The sequence below is a fragment of the Hyla sarda genome, chromosome 1 (assembly GCF_029499605.1).
Source record: "Hyla sarda isolate aHylSar1 chromosome 1, aHylSar1.hap1, whole genome shotgun sequence".
Taxonomy (NCBI): domain Eukaryota; kingdom Metazoa; phylum Chordata; class Amphibia; order Anura; family Hylidae; genus Hyla; species Hyla sarda.
In genome coordinates, this window is record NC_079189.1 from 415,792,482 (window position 1) to 415,812,258 (window position 19,777).

At 40.4% G+C, this 19,777-nt stretch overlaps 1 protein-coding gene across 12 annotated transcripts in view; it reads left to right on the forward strand.

Moving 5' to 3' along the window:
• ACACB (acetyl-CoA carboxylase beta) overlaps window positions 1-19,777 on the forward strand; it is a 153,866-nt gene that overhangs the window by 81,504 nt on the left and 52,585 nt on the right. For 10 of the 12 annotated variants that reach the window (XM_056528828.1, XM_056528830.1, XM_056528838.1 and 7 more), the window contains 11 exons: window positions 2,440-2,574; window positions 3,247-3,393; window positions 3,523-3,711; window positions 5,926-6,026; window positions 6,206-6,294; window positions 7,095-7,219; window positions 7,819-7,932; window positions 9,103-9,216; window positions 9,390-9,479; window positions 9,684-9,802; window positions 10,334-10,357. In XM_056528828.1, the coding sequence (XP_056384803.1) occupies window positions 2,440-2,574; window positions 3,247-3,393; window positions 3,523-3,711; window positions 5,926-6,026; window positions 6,206-6,294; window positions 7,095-7,219; window positions 7,819-7,932; window positions 9,103-9,216; window positions 9,390-9,479; window positions 9,684-9,802; window positions 10,334-10,357 (1,247 nt within the window). Of the gene's footprint in view, window positions 1-2,439; window positions 2,575-3,246; window positions 3,394-3,522; window positions 3,712-5,925; window positions 6,027-6,205; window positions 6,295-7,094; window positions 7,220-7,818; window positions 7,933-9,102; window positions 9,217-9,389; window positions 9,480-9,683; window positions 9,803-10,333; window positions 10,358-10,865; window positions 11,053-19,777 lie in introns of those variants that run through there. The other 2 variants (XM_056528839.1, XM_056528831.1) reach the window with 2 other exon arrangements.

Sequence of the window (19,777 nt, forward strand, 5' to 3'; positions counted from 1 at the left end):
CAGACACTTTAATAAACTATAATAACTTTATAACACAATTTAAATGCTGTCACTTTCCTTTTAAAAGTCTGGATTTCTACCACACTGACAGGCAGGGGGAGGGGGACCCCACTGCTCCTGTAATACCTAACATAAATAAACAGCCTTTATCTTCCCCGATGTCACACTTTAAATATACTGTGCAGTGTGTGTGATGCAGCTTCATTTCCTGCCCAATCACATCTCCCCACACTGACAAATCAGAGCCCTGTATGAGCCCTGTTTGTTGGACTAGTAAACTGTAATTATCAGTATAAATTTGCAGCAGTGTAACACATATCCATGCAGAGAACAGACCAAGCACAGATGGAAATGCAGCTTTAAACACAAATACTTATCATAAGTGGGTATCCATGCAGAAACCCCTTCATGCAACCGGTGACTACCCCTGAGGAAGTCACCAGTTGGGTGACGTAACACGTGGGGTTTCTGCATGGACACCCACTGGACATTAGCATAATCATTATGGAGATAGGGCGGTCGGGGAATATGGCAGAGGTAGGGGAGCTTGGCGAGCCGGGTCACCGCCTCCATTGCACAAAGTTCCGCAATACAACTACAAAAAAGTCGTCACATAACTTTACAAATACTGCACAGATTGCTGGAAGTGAACACTTTTTTAAAGAAGTTCACTCGCACTATAACCAGTATACTGGGTTTAGTGTGGGTGAACAGCTTGTTAGTTCTCTTTAACTTAATAAATGATAGTCAAGGATAAAAATAAAAACAACAAGAGTGAGATTTTATGAAATAGATAAGTAGATGGTAAAGAATGTGGAAAATAGAAAGCAAATGAAATGCATGGAAACATGCCAAAACACATTGGCCTTGATTTACTAAAGTCCAACCGACTTTTTTTCTCAGTTTATGCGCCAAAATTTTTGTCGCACCATCCGTGCGACTAATTCTGCGCCAAAATTTTACACCGCACAACCAACACTTTTGAAACACTTGGAGTGTTTTTTATTACAAGAAAATGGGCGGGTTAACAAAAAAATGGGCGTGTTCCCGACAAAAAGCAGAAATTACTCGGAGTACTTCCAAAATCACTCCTGAAAAAGCGTGAGTTTGGCTCACAGAATAACCGGCAGCCAAGAGGATTTGTAAAAACTACCAAAAGCAAGTGATTTTGGCAAAATTCACAGCTTAATGTAGTGGGAAGAGCTTAAACTATTTTCTTTTCTTTTTTTCATTGTTTTACAGTTTTACACAAGGATTTTTAGAATATGCAATGAATTTTAAACGTTAAAATATGCCTTTAATTGTAAAATGTTACAGTATTGTGTAATACCTTTTTTATTGGACTAAAGGAATTTTGTAGAGACAAGCTTTCGGGATTCCTCACTTTATCAAGCCCAAAGCAAATCTAACCTCACAAGCAGAATACACAGGTTACATCTCACAAATATGCAGGGGTTAAGACAATAGATGTGGAGAATTCACACTAAAGCTGGGTCCACACTATGTTTTGTCCCATACGGGAGCGCATACGGCAGGGGGGAGCTAAAAGCTCGCGCTCCCGTATGTTACCGTATGCGCTCCCGTATGCCATTCATTTCAATGAGCCGACCGGAGTGAAACATTTGGTCCGGTCGGCTCATTTTTGCGCCGTATGTGCTTTTACAACCGGACCTAAAACTGTGGTCAACCACGGTTTTAGGTCCGGTTGTAAAAGCGCATACGGCGCAAAAATGAGCCGACCGGACCGAACGTTTCACTCCGGTCGGCTCATTGAAATGAATGACATACGGGAGCGCGAGCTTTTAGCTCCCCCCTGCCGTATGCGCTCCCGTATGGGACAAAACGTAGTGTGGACCCAGCCTAAGATGGGCCATAAATTGTCCTGTTATAGGAACACAGACTAAATAGATAAGAATGAGAAAAAGGGGGAGGGGAAGCAGGGTAGAGACTGATAATTAAGCAGGACAAAGAGAGATGCAAAAGAGAATCCAGTACAGGTTATAAGAAATTTTGATAATGAGATAAGAAGGATAAACTCCTATTTTAGATGGTCTAAGTCCATAAAAAAATGTTGGTTCTATTTTGTTGCTTAATTCCCGTTAAATCTTGTGTATTGCTTGTTTGGTTTGGCGCTTGCTATTGATGGTTTGTATTCTATACCAATGTTTTTTAGTTTTTTCCCATGTGATGTGCGACACATTTTCCCATGCAACACAAAAAAAAAAAAACATGCAACAGAAAATGAACCGACACGTGTGACACATTAGTAAATCAGCTGTGATTGTTCTTGTAAAAGGAAGAATGAGTTGTAATTTGTTGCTATAGCCAATTAAGACTAATAATTTTTTTGCTTAGACATTAATAAATCCTGGTACCTTGTATTAAGTCACGTACAGTGAATGTTTTCTTTGGCTATATGTATTTATCTGATGTTTGCAGGTAATGAAGATGGTCATGACTTTAGTAGTAAAGGAATCTGGTCACATTCACTATGTGAAGCGTCCCGGAGCTGTTCTAGAATCTGGTTGTGTTTTGGCCCGAATTGATTTGGATGACCCATCAAAAGTCGTTCAAGTAAGTTAAATGTGCTGTGTCAAGATATCTTTGTTTAGTTTTTAGATGGCAATGTTAAAGGAACTTTGTCAACTTCTAAATCCCTCCTAAACTAAAGACATCGATAAATATTAAAAGACGCTGTCTCTTAACCTGAACTTTTATTTTTCTCCTTAAACTTTCTACTCACTTGCATTTCCTTGCAAACAGGGTAAGCTAATGCATAGAGAAGAATATTAAACTTAGGTACGTAATGGAGAGTACGAACAAGACTCATGTGTTTCTGGGTTTAGGCTATGTAGCTCCCACCCTCCTGCTCTCAGCAGCAGAGAGAGGTTCAGTGTGTGATTGGCAGAGGCTGCATACACCTCCCAGCTCTCAGCACTAAAGAGAGCATAACTCATCAGTGCAGGGCAGAAACCACATGATCTGTGTCTCTTAGGAGGGTGGGAGCTGTTTTTCAGAGGGATTTGGGCACATAGATAGAGTGGGTGGCTGGATGATGTCATTCCCTCACTTCCTGCATGACAACCAAAGAGGGGAAACTGATCTATATAGCTAATAAATTATATTTAAAAAAATGAAATAGGTTCATGAAAGGGAAAGGATGGGCTATGAGGTTAGTTCCCCTGAGTACCCCTTTTGGTTTCATATTTTTAGAGTTTGGTTTACCTTATTTTGTTTGGTCTTTAGGCAGAACTGTATACTGGGACCCTCCCACCTCAGCAGACTCTGACCATCATTGGAGAGAAGCTTCACCAGGTGTTCCACAGTGTGCTTGATAATCTGATCAATGTGATGAATGGATACTGTTTGCCAGAGCAATACTTCACTACCAAAGTTAGTATTTAATTTTACTTGATAAAACCTAAAACGATTATAAATGTATTTTGTTAATAAGTAATCTTTAATAATCTATTGCACTGCTTTTATGCCTATAATGTATCATTAACTATGTATTAATTTAAGGTAAAGGAATGGGTGTACAAGCTGATGAAAACGCTGCGGGATCCTTCTCTTCCTCTTCTAGAGCTGCAAGAGATTATGACCAGTGTATCCACTAGGATTCCACCCACTGTAGAAAAGGCTATACGCAAAGTCATGGCTCAGTATGCCAGCAATATCACGTCAGTCTTGTGCCAGTTCCCTAGCCAACAGGTATGAATGGCTGCCTTTTATTGCATAATCTTTTCAGTCACAGTACAGGCAAGGATGATGATATTACTCATGCAGTCATTTAGGCTGCTACAGTCAAGGTTATTACAGTAAAACTGACAGGCTGTTCACCCACACTAAACTCAATATACTGAGTTATAGTGCAGGTGAACAGGATTAAAATGAGTGGTCACTTACGTGACTCTGAAGTATTGCTAGAGTTATGCGTCTTCTTCTATTTCTATTGCGCAGTTGTGCACAGGGAAGGTGGAAAGCTAGCTCACCACACTCCCCTGCCTCCTCGTTATTCCACCTCTCTGGCTGCCCCAGAAATGAATGAGCACAAGTATTCACTCTCACATGCACAATAGAAAAAGAAGAAAGAAGACTCGTAACTCTGGCAATACTTAATTAATTCGCGTAAATTATCCCTAATTTTATTTCTCTTCACCCACACTATACTCTAGTATATTGGGTTTAGTGCAGGGGAACATCCTGTCAGTTTTGCTTTAAAGTAGTTGTCCCACAGTGAACATTATTCCACAGTATAGATGATAAATGTCTGATCGCTGGGGCCCCACTTATCACTAGGATGGGGGACCTGAGGCCCTGTCCCATCTTGTTGCACAACAGCAGGGATGAGAACTTTGAATAAATCAGTAGGGCAGCATGCTTTTTGCTGCTCCATTTAAAGTCACACAGCCCTATAGACACTGAATAGATCAAACTACTATGTGAATAGTCTTTAGAAGTAAAGGATTTGAGGGGATTGACCCACAATGGTTAGTTATTACATTCGTATAGGATAGGTGATAAATGTCTAATTGCTGGGGCCCTAATACTAGAACTCCTCACTGATCACTAAACCCTGAGGCCCAAGGCTTCTTTCTGTTCTTCCTCAACACACAAAAACAAATTGAGAATTTGAAGCCTTGGACCTGCGGGTTTAGTGATCAGTAGGGACTTCCAGCAGTAGGGCCCCAGCAATGAGACATTTATCACCTATCCTGTATATAGTACACTGCTGTGGGTCAATCCCTTTAAATCCAATATTTATAAGGATATATTTACATATCACATTGTATTTTGCTTTTGCTACAATTCAAAGAAATTCAAAAGGAGTGTGTTGTAACTTTGCAAAATCTATGACAAAAATGTAATAGGACAACACTACAGGAATATAGGTGCACTACTGTGGTGGATGTAAACAATGACATTGACTAACCCTCAAAACTGATGTAAAATTGAGACATTAGCCAGTATATCCTTATATGAAGGATGCACACCAACGCCAACGTTTCTCAAGTGGCACGGGTCCTAACACTAACCTTCCTGTGCATGATAAGCAAAACCAGGGGCCAAGTATAAATGCACATCTGCATTTGGGGTTGAGCACCTCCTTCCATCTTAGACCACGTCTAAGTAGTAGCCTTTTTGAAAATGTATACTAATGCGCCTTTATTATCATTTTTGGAAGCATTAAGGTACACCTGTGAGGCCAGCAACATATCAGCCAACTTGGGTGGGGCTCATAGCCTGTCTCCCTCCTCCAATTGTATGTGTGCTCAGTCACACTGGAGGTAAACTGGGAGCAGTAACCTAATGCTGCTGTAATTGCGCCTTTGGTTTTGCTTATCATACACAGGTAGGTTAGTGTTAGGTCCCGTGCCACTTGAGAAACTTTGGCGTGGTGTGCGGGCTCAGGTATGTCCTTCATATAAGGATATACTAGCTAATGTCTCAATTTTACATCAGTTTTGAGGGTTAGTCAATGTCATTGTTTACATCCACCACAGTAGTGTACCTATATTCCTGTAGTGTTGTTGTAGTATTCTATATGTTTCACATCCACACCTATTCATCTGGTGAGGGATGCCATTGTGGTACTTGTGGTCGTTTGCAGGCATCCTCCATTGTATGCATTTGTATGCTGGGGATCGCCCATAGCAACAGACCACAAGTGCAGGATCTGCCCCCCAGCATAAATACACATCCACATTTGGGGTTGAGCACCTCCTGCCATCTTAGACCAGGTCTAAGTAGTAGCCTTTTTGAAAAATGTTATAGGACATTATATTGTAAGTACATGTAATGCACAATAAAAAGGCATTCAATAATGTTGTGGTTTATTAAGTCTGATGAATGTGAATGACGACTTAATTGAAAGTACATAAACATACATGTTATCTTATGGTGTAATTTCTGCTGTCTTCTCAGATTGCCAATATCCTGGATAGCTATGCAGCCACTCTGCAGAGAAAAGCAGACAGAGAGGTGTTCTTTATGAACACTCAAAGTATTGTGCAGCTTGTGCAAAGGTAAATCTATTTTAATGATATCTGAATTCTACCAATTAAAGTGTTGCTAGTAAAGACAGGACCAGGCCTATGCATAGAGTGACACATATTTGGCACTTTCAGTCCTTGAGTACAGAAAATTATACTTGATAGTTAGGTGTAGCATATCCTTAACATAAACGTTTTGCCTTTTTTAACAGGTACCGAAGTGGAATCCGTGGTTATATGAAGTCTGTGGTGCTTGATTTACTAAGAAGATACTTACAAGTTGAAACACAATTCCAACATGGTGAATAGTGAATTTTTGTCATCATTGGCTGTACATGAATGTCATCTTTCTCCATGTTAATATTTCCTGGCTATAATCTTGTAATAAACCATATTATGCTAAAATATTAAAGGAGTACTCCGGCCCTAAAACATCTTATTCCCTATCCAAAGGATAGTGGATAAGATGTCTGATCGCGGGGGTTCTGCCATTGGGGACCCCCGCAATCTCGCATGCAGCACCCACCTGTGGGAGAGCTGCATGCAGCGCTGCAGCCTCTGAGTCTGCCGGGTCACGACTACGGGGCTGGAGTATCGTGACATCACGACTCCACCCCCATGTGATGTCACGCCCCACCCCCGCAATGCAAGTGTATAGGAGGGGGCATGGTGGCCGTGGGGTGGGTGCTGCATGCGAGATTGCGGGGGGTCCACAGTGGCGGCACCCCTACGATCAGATATCTTATCCCTTATTCTTTGGATAGGGGAAAAGATGTCTTAGGGCCGGAGTACCCCTTTAAGCAAATATTGGAAATATCTGTTAATAAACTATGTCCACTTTAACTCAAGATAAAATGAGTACAGTATAAGGATGCATGCACCAGGAAAACACATGGTTTCACACTACCATCACTTTTACACCAACCTAAATAATAGAATATATTGTTGTTCAACTTTGTATGTAAATCTTCTTTAGATTATATTTTCAACATTTTGTTCAAACACTTGAGATTTTGTGTAGCGTCCACAGTAATCACTTTTTTTTTTTTTTTTTTACCTATTTCATATTTCTTACGTGGTTCATCTTTGTCTTTTCTCCAGCCCATTATGACAAATGTGTAATACACCTGCGGGAACAATACAAACCAGATATGACTCCTGTGTTAGAATGCATCTTCTCACATGCTCAGGTGGCCAAGAAGAATATCCTTGTTACCATGCTAATTGTGAGTATCGCGTTTGCTTGGCTCCTTGAAAATTCAGTTATTTGGGGTTTTCCAGTCAGAATTTTAGGCATCATATGGTTCTGTATGTTTTGTTGCAAAAACTTATACCGCCAATGGGTACCTCCAATGTGATGTGAATCCATCCTTAAAAATAAGGCATCCTAGTTAAAGGAGATTTGTGGGTAAGGGATATTTGTACAGTACTTGCCAGTTCTGGTTATAGAATACTTTGATATGTTTAGGCCCTGATCAAGCACATTCGAAAGATAGTTACAATTTATACTTTCAGACTTAGTTTTATGTTGATTTGTATTTGTGATTTCTCAGAATGCTTCACTATGTAACCAAACACTTTATTTTGGTGACTCAAAAGCAAATTAGTTCATTAGAAATCTGGACATATTTGCTGTAATTTCTATCATCAAGATTGATAAATACCATGAAGTGCAATAACCAGGAATTACAAAAACCTCGCTGTAATACATTAGTGCATAGTACAAGTTGTGGATGTGTTCTGTTTCCCTATTTTTGAGTACCACTTTAGTATATTAGTGCCATCTGTAGGGAAATTACTAATATATTCTTTATTGGAACTTCAGGATCAGCTTTGTGGTCGAGATCCGACACTAACAGATGAACTAATGACTATTCTTAATGAACTGACTCAGCTGAGTAAGACTGAGCACTCAAAGGTTGCGCTGAGGGCCCGGCAGGTAAGATGGTGCTTGGATGGAAAGAAAACTCGCAGAAATACTGTATTATAAGGAGGGAGCAAAAATTTTACATAATTTACATAAAGGGGGATTTATCTGGTTTATCCAGTTTTTGTGTTGTTGATTAGTTGCACAATTTTTTGCAGTTGCTGATTAGAAACTTTACATTGCGACTTTTGCTTTAGAAGCTTTTTCTAAAATTGTGTTGCTATGCCATAGTCTAGTAAACTTTTTTCATTGGTCATGAATTTATCATGTGTGATTTGTCACATAATTTGTCGCAAAGCTCCCACTTTGTCGCAAATTTACACCAGCCCAGCCCTGACTTACAAAACTGCTTGTGGACAGCATTTGTAATGAGTCACACATTTTGTCACATTGAGTTCAAAAGTCACAGAAGAGAAACCATACAAAGTGGTGTACTGATGTGTAATTTAAAGAAAATGTGTACTAGCACCATATTTATCACATGGCATACAATCATTTAATAAATTTGGTGCTCCTACACATTTCCAACATACAAATTAAAGGAGCAGAAATATCGTTCACCTACACCACCCTTGATAAATTCCCCGCTAAGTTTGGTGCTAGTCGGTGCTTGTTTAACAAGCCTATTACACAGCTCTGTATTAGGCAGGAATGATCACTGGCTAATCTCCCCATGTAATAGGGCCCTTAGAGCTAGTATACAGTATAATGGTAAATGGACTGTGTGAGATAAGGTAGGTGTCATCAGAAAGCCCTGCTAATGTAAACTTTCTACAAACAGAACAAGCAGTCATAATCTTTGGGTTGCTAATGGTGGTCAAGTATAATTTAAGACAGACAGACAGATATCCGAGTATATTAGGTTTTTGTAAGTGAACAGGTATAAATAAAGGGAATTAAGATGTTTTACACTATTTTGTCTAATGCATTGCTAACATATGAGGAGATATGTTGCTGCTAAATATTAAAGTGGAATTTTTCCTTGGTGAATTCTGAATAACTTAAATATGAAACTTTATTGGGAATATTTTTTTTTTTTTTTTTTTTTAGTAGACATTTCATATCCCGCAGCTGGACAGACAGGATTTACTGTTTTTATCCATTCATGGGCATGAGATTCAGATCTGCAAGAAAATAGTTGAAATATCTTTGAGGCAATTCTCTGTGTTTCTCTAACAATAGGTTCTGATTGCCTCTCACCTCCCCTCCTATGAACTGAGACACAATCAAGTGGAATCAATTTTCCTTTCTGCCATAGACATGTATGGACATCAGTTCTGCCCAGAAAATCTGAAGGTCAGTGAAGCTTAACTGGTTGTCCTGTAATCGATACTTACTATTTATTCACGAGATTGGTTAAAAGTGTATGATCATTGGGGGTCCCACTCCGAATTGAAAAAAATAAGCACATGGGGCTTACTGAAAATTTTCTGCAAAAGTTATGATACTTTTTTGCATTTTATTTCCAGAAACTGATTCTGTCAGAGACCTCAATCTTTGATGTACTGCCAAATTTTTTCTACCATGTTAACCAGGTGGTTTGCATGGCTGCATTGGAGGTAAGTATTTACTTATTTCATGTCTTTAGGTATATACATATAATGTCTAACATTACGGGCCCCCAGAGTTTATTGTGATCTACCCTCCTTGATCGGGGATGTCAACGTCTCTGTAGATCCGTCTCTCTTTCTCTCTGGGTAAAATTGTTCTTGGTTACAGTTGGAGTGAGGTGTTTTTTTAATTACTCATCTATGTTTTTTTAGGTGTATGTGAGGAGGGGCTATATTGCCTATGAATTAAACAGCTTGCAACACCATCAACTCCTGGATGGTACATGTGTGGTGGAATTTCAGTTTATGCTGCCATCTTCTCATCCAAACAGGTATATTGACTGGTGTACAAAGTTATAATTTTTTGCCCAAGATTAGATTTTGATAGTATGTATTGGGAAGCATGATTTTATGCCTGAAAATTCACATCTTCTAATTCATCCAAATGCAGATTTCAGTTTGCACTTATTCTAAACATTTATTTAACACTGTGTTAAGCATGGCATTAACCTGCAATCACTCTGCCATTCTTTTTTTACACAGGACCGTGTCTTTTGGAATTTTTATATCAATAGGGACCCCTGATTGAGGGCTTGTGGGGGCATTTAGTGGGTACATACATGATCACCCATTAACACCTTTTTGTTAAAGGGAACCTGTCATTGATTTATGCTGCCCTCTCTGAGATCAGGATATGATAGTGGATAGAGAAGCTGAGCTCTAAGATCTATAGGTGTATATGATTAACACCGAAGTGATACGTTAATTGTAAATTCTAGGCTTAATAACTAATGTAAGAAATGTAGTATAACCTATTAGACCTGTAACACTCATTGTCCTGTTATTTGCCCATTTAATTACAGAGAGATCAGCCCAACACTGAGCAGGTATGAGTGCAGAATTCTACTTTCATAGCATGGAAATATTTACATTCCATTGTTCAATACTGCTGTCATTTGTGCTTTCAGCTCTTGCTTTAAAGCTCTTCTCAGCAGTAGTTGGAGTCCTTTAACAATGCATCTCTTATGGGCATTGCCCTATGAGGGTGGGTTCACAATGCATTTTTGTTTCTATTTTATATATTTTATACATTTAAACAGGTAAAAAAACTTATACGTAAATGGATGCTGCTGGTTGTCATACAACAGAATCCATTTTCCATTGACTGCATAAAAAAGAAAAATTGCAACGTATATGTTTTTTCACCATACCCAATAATGTTGTTCCCCAAGTTTTTGTATACAGCAAAATTATACATACTTTAAGAGAATCAGTTTAATGGAAACAAAAATGCAATGTAAACCCATCCTTAGTTAGTTCTGAGGGCAATATGATGCTAATGCTATGGTCTTTTCTCCCTTCACTTGCTAATAAAATTAATTTCTTCTCTGCCAGAAAGAACTGCTATTTGCTGAGAACTTTAGAACAGACTCTGAATTTGTCTTAAAAATGCCAGTATCTATGTCATCCAGAATTAGATGTCATGATGTTACATTAAAGAAGCGCTCTGTTTTTTCCCCCCCTATCAGGCATACTAGTCCTACAGTGCCATTTTGTTTTATTCCAGCACAGCCGCATTCATGTGTTTCATTAATGTTAATGAGTCAATTGATTACATGACTTAATGTGTCAAAGCATGTACTGTAGTCAGTTCTGGGTCAGCTGCCATCCTGTGAACTACCGGATGACAAGATAACTGACCCGATCAATCCTGCTAGCTCCCAGACCCTTCACAGCTTACTTTGTATACTGCTACTACTATCTCTATAAGTATCCAGATATATAGGAAAAGAGGAGGGGATCCAGCTCCTTGGCACACCCAGGAGCTGGAAATCCCCTCTTTTCCTTTATTTCACTGTGTTACGGGGAGTGGCTGCTCCCCGCATCCGTGCTCCGGGACTATTACCAGATGCCTACATGAATCTTATGGTGAGCTGATCAAACTCTGTGTTTTCCCATCCAGATATATAGTAGTTATTCACCTATTCGGAGGCTGTATTCACACCTTGCATTTTTTGCTACCTTTCTGTTTTCGCTGTAATTTTCCCAACACCGTGAGAAGAATTATATTTAACCCCAATTATGCAAATTACAGTAAAATGTCATTTTTACTGCAGTTTTGAAAACAGACAAAATGCATTATAAAAGAGTACAAAATACTGTAAATTCAACACATGAACACGGCCTTAAGACTTTAGATCTTTATAAAGCACCTTAATTGTGATATTAGGTTTAAATCCCTTTTTTATCTCATGGCAATATATCTCTAAAAAACACGCACTTTGAATAAGAAAACGCATCAAAAATGCACATAATGTGAACTGACCTCATCCCACTTATGAGTTGGAATTCACCTTGGTAAACTCCACCAACACCTTTACGACAAGCTCCGTAAATGTACAGTGCTGCAGCAAGTAACTTTGCTCACAGCTCCGTACAGTTACAGTGCGGCTATGTAGCGAGCACAGGAGCAGCGCTCACTACATAAGGGGTAAGCTCCAGCTGCCATCAGCAGCCGAGGACTCACTGATAATGGTGGACATCAGCAATCCCGCTGATGTCTACCATTAAACCTATAGTTGTTGTGATCAATGCCAATCATAGCATCTATAGCAAAACATGAAGTTACGGTTGGCTTAACGGACCCCCGCTGTGCAATCACTGGGGTCCGTTAAGGGCAAATGTCTGCCTAAAATTTCTTACGTCCCTCTGGCATGCAGGATTGCCAAGCTTCTTGTGCAGCCTGGAGATCCTGGCTATACAAGAAGATCACCAATAGTACTGACTAGTACATAGCAATCTTATGATCACAATTAAAAGTCCCCTTGGGGGGCTTAAAAAGTGTAATTCCCCAATAACAATATAGAATTTCCCCTTTTCTCATAAACATTTTTTAAACCTATTTATTTTGTAAAAAATAAGTTTAATTTTTTTTTAAAGCAGTGCGATAATAGTAACACATATAAACATAGGTATTATTTTAATCATATTAACCCACAGAATAAAGGAAACATGGCAGTTTTACCGTAAAGTGCACGGAGTAAAAACAACAACCCCAAGTTAGAACTCGAGGAGGGATAAGCAAAATTTTGATTGTCAGTGTCCTTAAATCCGATGTGCCGGGTTCCTGTTGAATGATTTCAGCAGGCATCCAGCTCCGGTCCCCAACCGGCTAGCGGTGGGGACCGGATTTCCCACGGGCGTATGGATACGCCCTGTGTCCTTAAGAACTCGGAATGCAGGGCGTATCCATACGCCCTGTGTCCTGAAGAGGTTAAGGGGTTAATTAGATAATCAGATTCAGTCATAAAACTCCATCCTCTCGCTCCAAAGCCAAAGAAATTATGGAAAATGTAGGCAGTATAAGGCTGGATATCCGCCAGCATAAAGTATGTATGCTGGCATTTCTGAATTCCACTGGCACAATGTCCATGTGTAAACAAGCCTTAGGGAATCATTAAAGGGGTTATCCAGGAATTTAAAAAAACAAAGCTAATTTCTCTCAAAAACATATTTCCGATTGTCTACAAGTTGGGTATGGTTCTGCAGCTCAGTTCCATTCCTGTGGACAGACGTGAACCTGTTTTTGAAAGAAATAGAAAGGTCATCCAGCTCTCCACCGCCGCCTCAGTGCACGGACTCGTGCGGACACCACGAAGACGAACAATAGAAAAGTAGAGGAATGTCCAGCACAAAGCACGATGCAAGATGGAAATTTATTGAAGATACACACAGCAAACAGCAACACGGATCATAGAGTAAAGTGACGCGTTTCAGCAACCTTGGTCGCCTTAGTCATACAATGGTATACTCAGATCAGTTCGGCTCTTATAGTAGGCGGCACCGCCCACCTCACCAGGTGAAAACACCTGAGTGGGACGGGGCGGCGCACACCCACACACAAGGGCCAGACTGACGTCTGCGTTCACACTAAACAAAAAAAGGGGGAGGAAAAGAACACTAAATAGAATGTACATAGCTCACATATGAAATTAGCTGTGAAATATCATAAACGAAAAATAATAATGTACATAATCAAAATATCCAGGGATAGGGACTAACCAACATATATAAAAGACATGATAATAAATCGAAAGTTTAAAACCACATGGTAATATAAACTGTCAGTCACATCCTAGGTGTGCTCAGATTAGTCAGTGTAAAACACAGTATAGAACCAATACCATAATCATTTTTGAGATATCAAAAACAAGTCACTTCAAGTATGGTAAATAATATTAATGTATTAGAAAAAGAAAGAAGGACTTGGTACAAATGTACTAAAAAATATAACATTAAATAAATTAAGATCCAATCCCCTGGATATATCCCACATCCGAAAGCAATAGCCACAGAAATAACAAAAAATAGAAATAGGCTAATATAAATATGATATAAACATTAGCTATCTGTATAGGTGGGTGTGGGACAATCCATAGGAAGATATCTAGGTTCTATAGAAGAAACAAAATGGAGGAAGGGAGAAGGGTCACACACCCAAAGTCTATAACACCACATATAATTGAATATGGTATATGTGAAAAATAAAAACATATATATAAAAACATATATAGTGGTAGATGTAGACCTATGGGAAATGTCAGCCAATGGGACAGGAAGACTAGACCAAGTTGTATGATATACTGTACGGGAAGGGGAATATGAAATAACTATATTATATATTAAGTTATAACAACCCTATACAAGTAGGTTTAGTACGGGGGTAGGGACAAAGGCAGGACATCAAGGAAGTTCGAAAAATAAAACGAACTAACAGGAAGTATATTACATTGTATACCAATCTAATAATATAACATGGTGTCTTGCCTTTTGTTCAAACCCCTAGGAGCCCTAGTATCAAGTTTCAAAATCCAAAACACCTCACGGTCAAGTAACTTTTTTCTATGGTCTCCACCGCGCAAAGGCATAGTCACTTTCTCTATGCCCTGAACATATAAGCTGCGAGTAGATCCAGAATGTTTCTCTGCACAATGTCGACTCACCATGGACACGTGCCGGGAGTTAAAATGGGGGATGTTCGACAGGTGCCTGCGAACTCTCACCTTCAGTGCACCCGTCGTGCATCCCACATATTGGATGTTACATTCCCGGCACGTGATGAGATAAACGACATGGTGTGTGCTACAATTGACAAATTGTGTCATGTTGAATTGTTCACCATTGGATGCTGACACGAAGCTCGTGCTGTTAAGCATAATAGAACAGCAAGTGCATCTGCTATGACCACATCTAAACGAGCCCCGGTGTTGCAACCAATTAGTCTTATGACATCTAGTGTTCAAAAAGAGACTGGGAGACACTTTATTAGATATAGTTTTGGCTTTCTTAGAAATACATCTGAAGCCGCCACTGAATATTTCAGAAAAAGACGGATCACCTGAAATCATAGGAATATATTTCTGTACTATATTGCGGATAGCATGAAAGTCATCACTATACTGGGTCACGAACGTAATGGGGTGATGTCTTTGCATCCCCGCAATGTTGTCATTGGTGGGACAGGACAAACGCTTCCCACCAGATAGAAGTTTTGGGCGATCACGGTCGCGGGCAATATTTATCGCCCGTTGAATGTGCCGATCGTGGTAGCCTCTTGATTTCAAACGAGATGAGATGACTCCGATCTCACGATCAAAGTCCTCCTCTCTAGAACAATTACGTCTCGCACGAATCATCTCACCCACGGGCAAATTTTTTGTCACGTGGGTGGGGTGGCACGAGTCGGCTCGTAGGATAGAGTTCACATCGGTCTCCTTCCTATATGTGGACGTCACTATCTTTCCGGTGATAATATCACCAGTCAGATAGAGGTCCAGGAAGGAGACAGTGGGGACATGAGATAATGTAGTAAATTTCAAATTAAGAGCATTATCATTCAAATAATCTGAAAATAAATCAACGGCCGCCACATCCGAATTCCATATAAATATAAGGTCATCGATGTATCGGCCGTAAAATAAAATGGATGAGGAGTGAGGGTTAGTGGGGGCGAAGATAGTCTCTCTCTCCCACCAACACATATAAATGTTGGCGAGAGAGGGGGAGAACTTCGCCCCCATCGACGCCCCAGTCGTTTGTAAAAAGAAATGTTGGTCAAATTTGAAAAAATTATGTGTTAGTAAAAACTCTACCACTAAGATAACATATTCGCAGAGATCAGCCGAATACTGCGAATATGTTTTCAGAAACCAATTCAAAGCCGGTCTGACTAATGCGTGAGGTATAACTGAATAAAGGGAGGTGACATCAGCAGTTATCCATATATAATTATCTTGCCAGGTTATATCCTCACACATAGTCAAAATATGTCCGGTATCTTTGATATATCCCGGAATTTGACCGATCAGAGGTTGAAGCAGGTTATCAACCCATGAGCACATTCTTTCATTAAGGGAAGATATCCCTGCCACAATAGGTCTCATAGGTGGGGGAAATACACCCTTGTGGATCTTGGGGAGCGAATGGAATATGGCAATCGTAGGGTGTTTGATTTTAATATATTCAGCTTGACGCTGGTCAATGAATCCATTGGCTACCCCAAGATCCACAAGGTTATCCAAAATGAGTCTAAAGAAACTGGTGGGGTCACCAGATAATACTTTGTAGGTGGTAGTATCTTGCAACATAATCATATTCAATTTGTGATAAAGTCCTTTGTCAAGGACTACAACTGCCCCCCCTTTGTCAGCTTGCCGGACGATAATATCGTCCGACTTGCTGAGGTGGTCAAGCGCTACCTTTTCCTGGGGGGATAGATTACCAGCTAATTTGCAATTTTTCCTTTTGGATAGCATCAACAACTCCCGTTCCACCACTTCTTGAAAGTGATCAAGGACGGGAGTCCTTGACATTATCGGATAAAAATCCGGGTTGGACACAGCAAATTCAGGTACCCCATCAGTGTAAGACATATTGTACAGTTGTTGTAACTCAGAGGCAATACATTGATCACTAAAAGTGTATGTATGTTGGTTGACATTAGACCTAGGAGGGAACGTACTAATATCTGTAACATAGTTATCAGACGTGACCACATTTTCATGCAAATTACTTGTATTGAAATCACTATTTGTATCGGCATCAACATAGCTATCAGACATATTATGAAAGTGCTTCTTGATCGTAATGTCTCTCACTAACTTGTTAATGTCCAACAGAGTGTTGAATAAGTTGAAACGACAAGAAGGTGCAAAGGTAAGTCCTTTTGAGAGAACACTCAGTTCATAAGAAGATAGTATCTTTGCCGATAGGTTGAAAACGGGTATTGAGCTCACCTCCTCCTGTAAGACCGCAGGCTTCTTCTTGGACGACCGGTGCTTCCTCCCCGCTCGGCGTTTTTTGATGACGTAGAGCGACTCACCGATACCTGGGATGACGTGGGTAACGGGGAGGAGGAAGCTGCCGGAGTGACAGGTCCAGAGGCGTTGGTCTGATCTCCGGAATCTATAGAGTCGCCATCCGTGCATGTAAAACTGACTCTAGAGTCCTTAGCAGAAACAGGATTCTTATTCTTAGAGGTATGCTTGCGCCCGCGACTCTTTTTTAGGATGGATTTAGGGATGGGTCTGTTATCCATTGTTGGCCACTGGTAAACTGTACTGGTTTGATAATCCTGCAGATCCCTCATGAACTTTTTCTGTTTGATCTCTGTGATGGTTGACTCAGCTTTAGCGATATTTTCTTTAATTTTACTGTCTTGCTCCATGAAAGCGGGGTGATTTTCATATTGTTGTAATGACAGTTGCAATTTTGTAATATTCTCATCAGCTTCCAACAGAGCTTGTTCTTCATATGCAATAATTAACTTCATAAATTTAAGTGATGATTCTGTCATAAGTTGTTCCCAATCAGCTTTGAACTGCTCCCCAAACACAGTGGTAGGAAACTTTCTAAGTCGTAGTCCTCTAGGAACCATGTTATTTTCAACGTATTTTTTGAGGGTGGAAACATCCCACCAAATACGGGTCTCCTTGGTAAGAGCCCTCTCCAATTCCTCCATTAAAATCTTAAGATCCACTGTTGCTTTCGTACCTGTGTCTTGCATGTTGAACATCAGAGACATCTTTGCAATGCGTGCTTGGCGGTCGTCATCCACGGGTTTCAGGCAGGCACTTGTAGCCATTTTCGCTCCTGAACACGTATCTCCGGGATAATATGGTGGGTGCACGGATAGTCCGGTAGATTGTAGAAATAGAAAGGTCTATTTAGTGTTCTTTTCCTCCCCCTTTTTTTGTTTAGTGTGAACGCAGACGTCAGTCTGGCCCTTGTGTGTGGGTGTGCGCCGCCCCGTCCCACTCAGGTGTTTTCACCTGGTGAGGTGGGCGGTGCCGCCTACTATAAGAGCCGAACTGATCTGAGTATACCATTGTATGACTAAGGCGACCAAGGTTGCTGAAACGCGTCACTTTACTCTATGATCCGTGTTGCTGTTTGCTGTGTGTATCTTCAATAAATTTCCATCTTGCATCGTGCTTTGTGCTGGACATTCCTCTACTTTTCTATTGTTCGTCTTCGTGGTGTCCGCACGAGTCCGTGCACTGAGGCGGCGGTGGAGAGCTGGATGACCTTTCTATTTCTACAATCTACCGGACTATCCGTGCACCCACCATATTATCCCGGAGATACGTGTTCAGGAGCGAAAATGGCTACAAGTGCCTGCCTGAAACCCGTGGATGACGACCGCCAAGCACGCATTGCAAAGATGTCTCTGATGTTCAACATGCAAGACACAGGTACGAAAGCAACAGTGGATCTTAAGATTTTAATGGAGGAATTGGAGAGGGCTCTTACCAAGGAGACCCGTATTTGGTGGGATGTTTCCACCCTCAAAAAATACGTTGAAAATAACATGGTTCCTAGAGGACTACGACTTAGAAAGTTTCCTACCACTGTGTTTGGGGAGCAGTTCAAAGCTGATTGGGAACAACTTATGACAGAATCATCACTTAAATTTATGAAGTTAATTATTGCATATGAAGAACAAGCTCTGTTGGAAGCTGATGAGAATATTACAAAATTGCAACTGTCATTACAACAATATGAAAATCACCCCGCTTTCATGGAGCAAGACAGTAAAATTAAAGAAAATATCGCTAAAGCTGAGTCAACCATCACAGAGATCAAACAGAAAAAGTTCATGAGGGATCTGCAGGATTATCAAACCAGTACAGTTTACCAGTGGCCAACAATGGATAACAGACCCATCCCTAAATCCATCCTAAAAAAGAGTCGCGGGCGCAAGCATACCTCTAAGAATAAGAATCCTGTTTCTGCTAAGGACTCTAGAGTCAGTTTTACATGCACGGATGGCGACTCTATAGATTCCGGAGATCAGACCAACGCCTCTGGACCTGTCACTCCGGCAGCTTCCTCCTCCCCGTTACCCACGTCATCCCAGGTATCGGTGAGTCGCTCTACGTCATCAAAAAACGCCGAGCGGGGAGGAAGCACCGGTCGTCCAAGAAGAAGCCCGCGGTCTTACAGGAGGAGGTGAGCTCAATACCCGTTTTCAACCTATCGGCAAAGATACTATCTTCTTATGAACTGAGTGTTCTCTCAAAAGGACTTACCTTTGCACCTTCTTGTCGTTTCAACTTATTCAACACTCTGTTGGACATTAACAAGTTAGTGAGAGACATTACGATCAAGAAGCACTTTCATAATATGTCTGATAGCTATGTTGATGCCGATACAAATAGTGATTTCAATACAAGTAATTTGCATGAAAATGTGGTCACGTCTGATAACTATGTTACAGATATTAGTACGTTCCCTCCCAGGTCTAATGTCAACCAACATACATACACTTTTAGTGATCAATGTATTGCCTCTGAGTTACAACAACTGTACAATATGTCTTACACTGATGGGGTACCTGAATTTGCTGTGTCCAACCCGGATTTTTATCCGATAATGTCAAGGACTCCCGTCCTTGATCACTTTCAAGAAGTGGTGGAACGGGAGTTGTTGATGCTATCCAAAAGGAAAAATTGCAAATTAGCTGGTAATCTATCCCCCCAGGAAAAGGTAGCGCTTGACCACCTCAGCAAGTCGGACGATATTATCGTCCGGCAAGCTGACAAAGGGGGGGCAGTTGTAGTCCTTGACAAAGGACTTTATCACAAATTGAATATGATTATGTTGCAAGATACTACCACCTACAAAGTATTATCTGGTGACCCCACCAGTTTCTTTAGACTCATTTTGGATAACCTTGTGGATCTTGGGGTAGCCAATGGATTCATTGACCAGCGTCAAGCTGAATATATTAAAATCAAACACCCTAC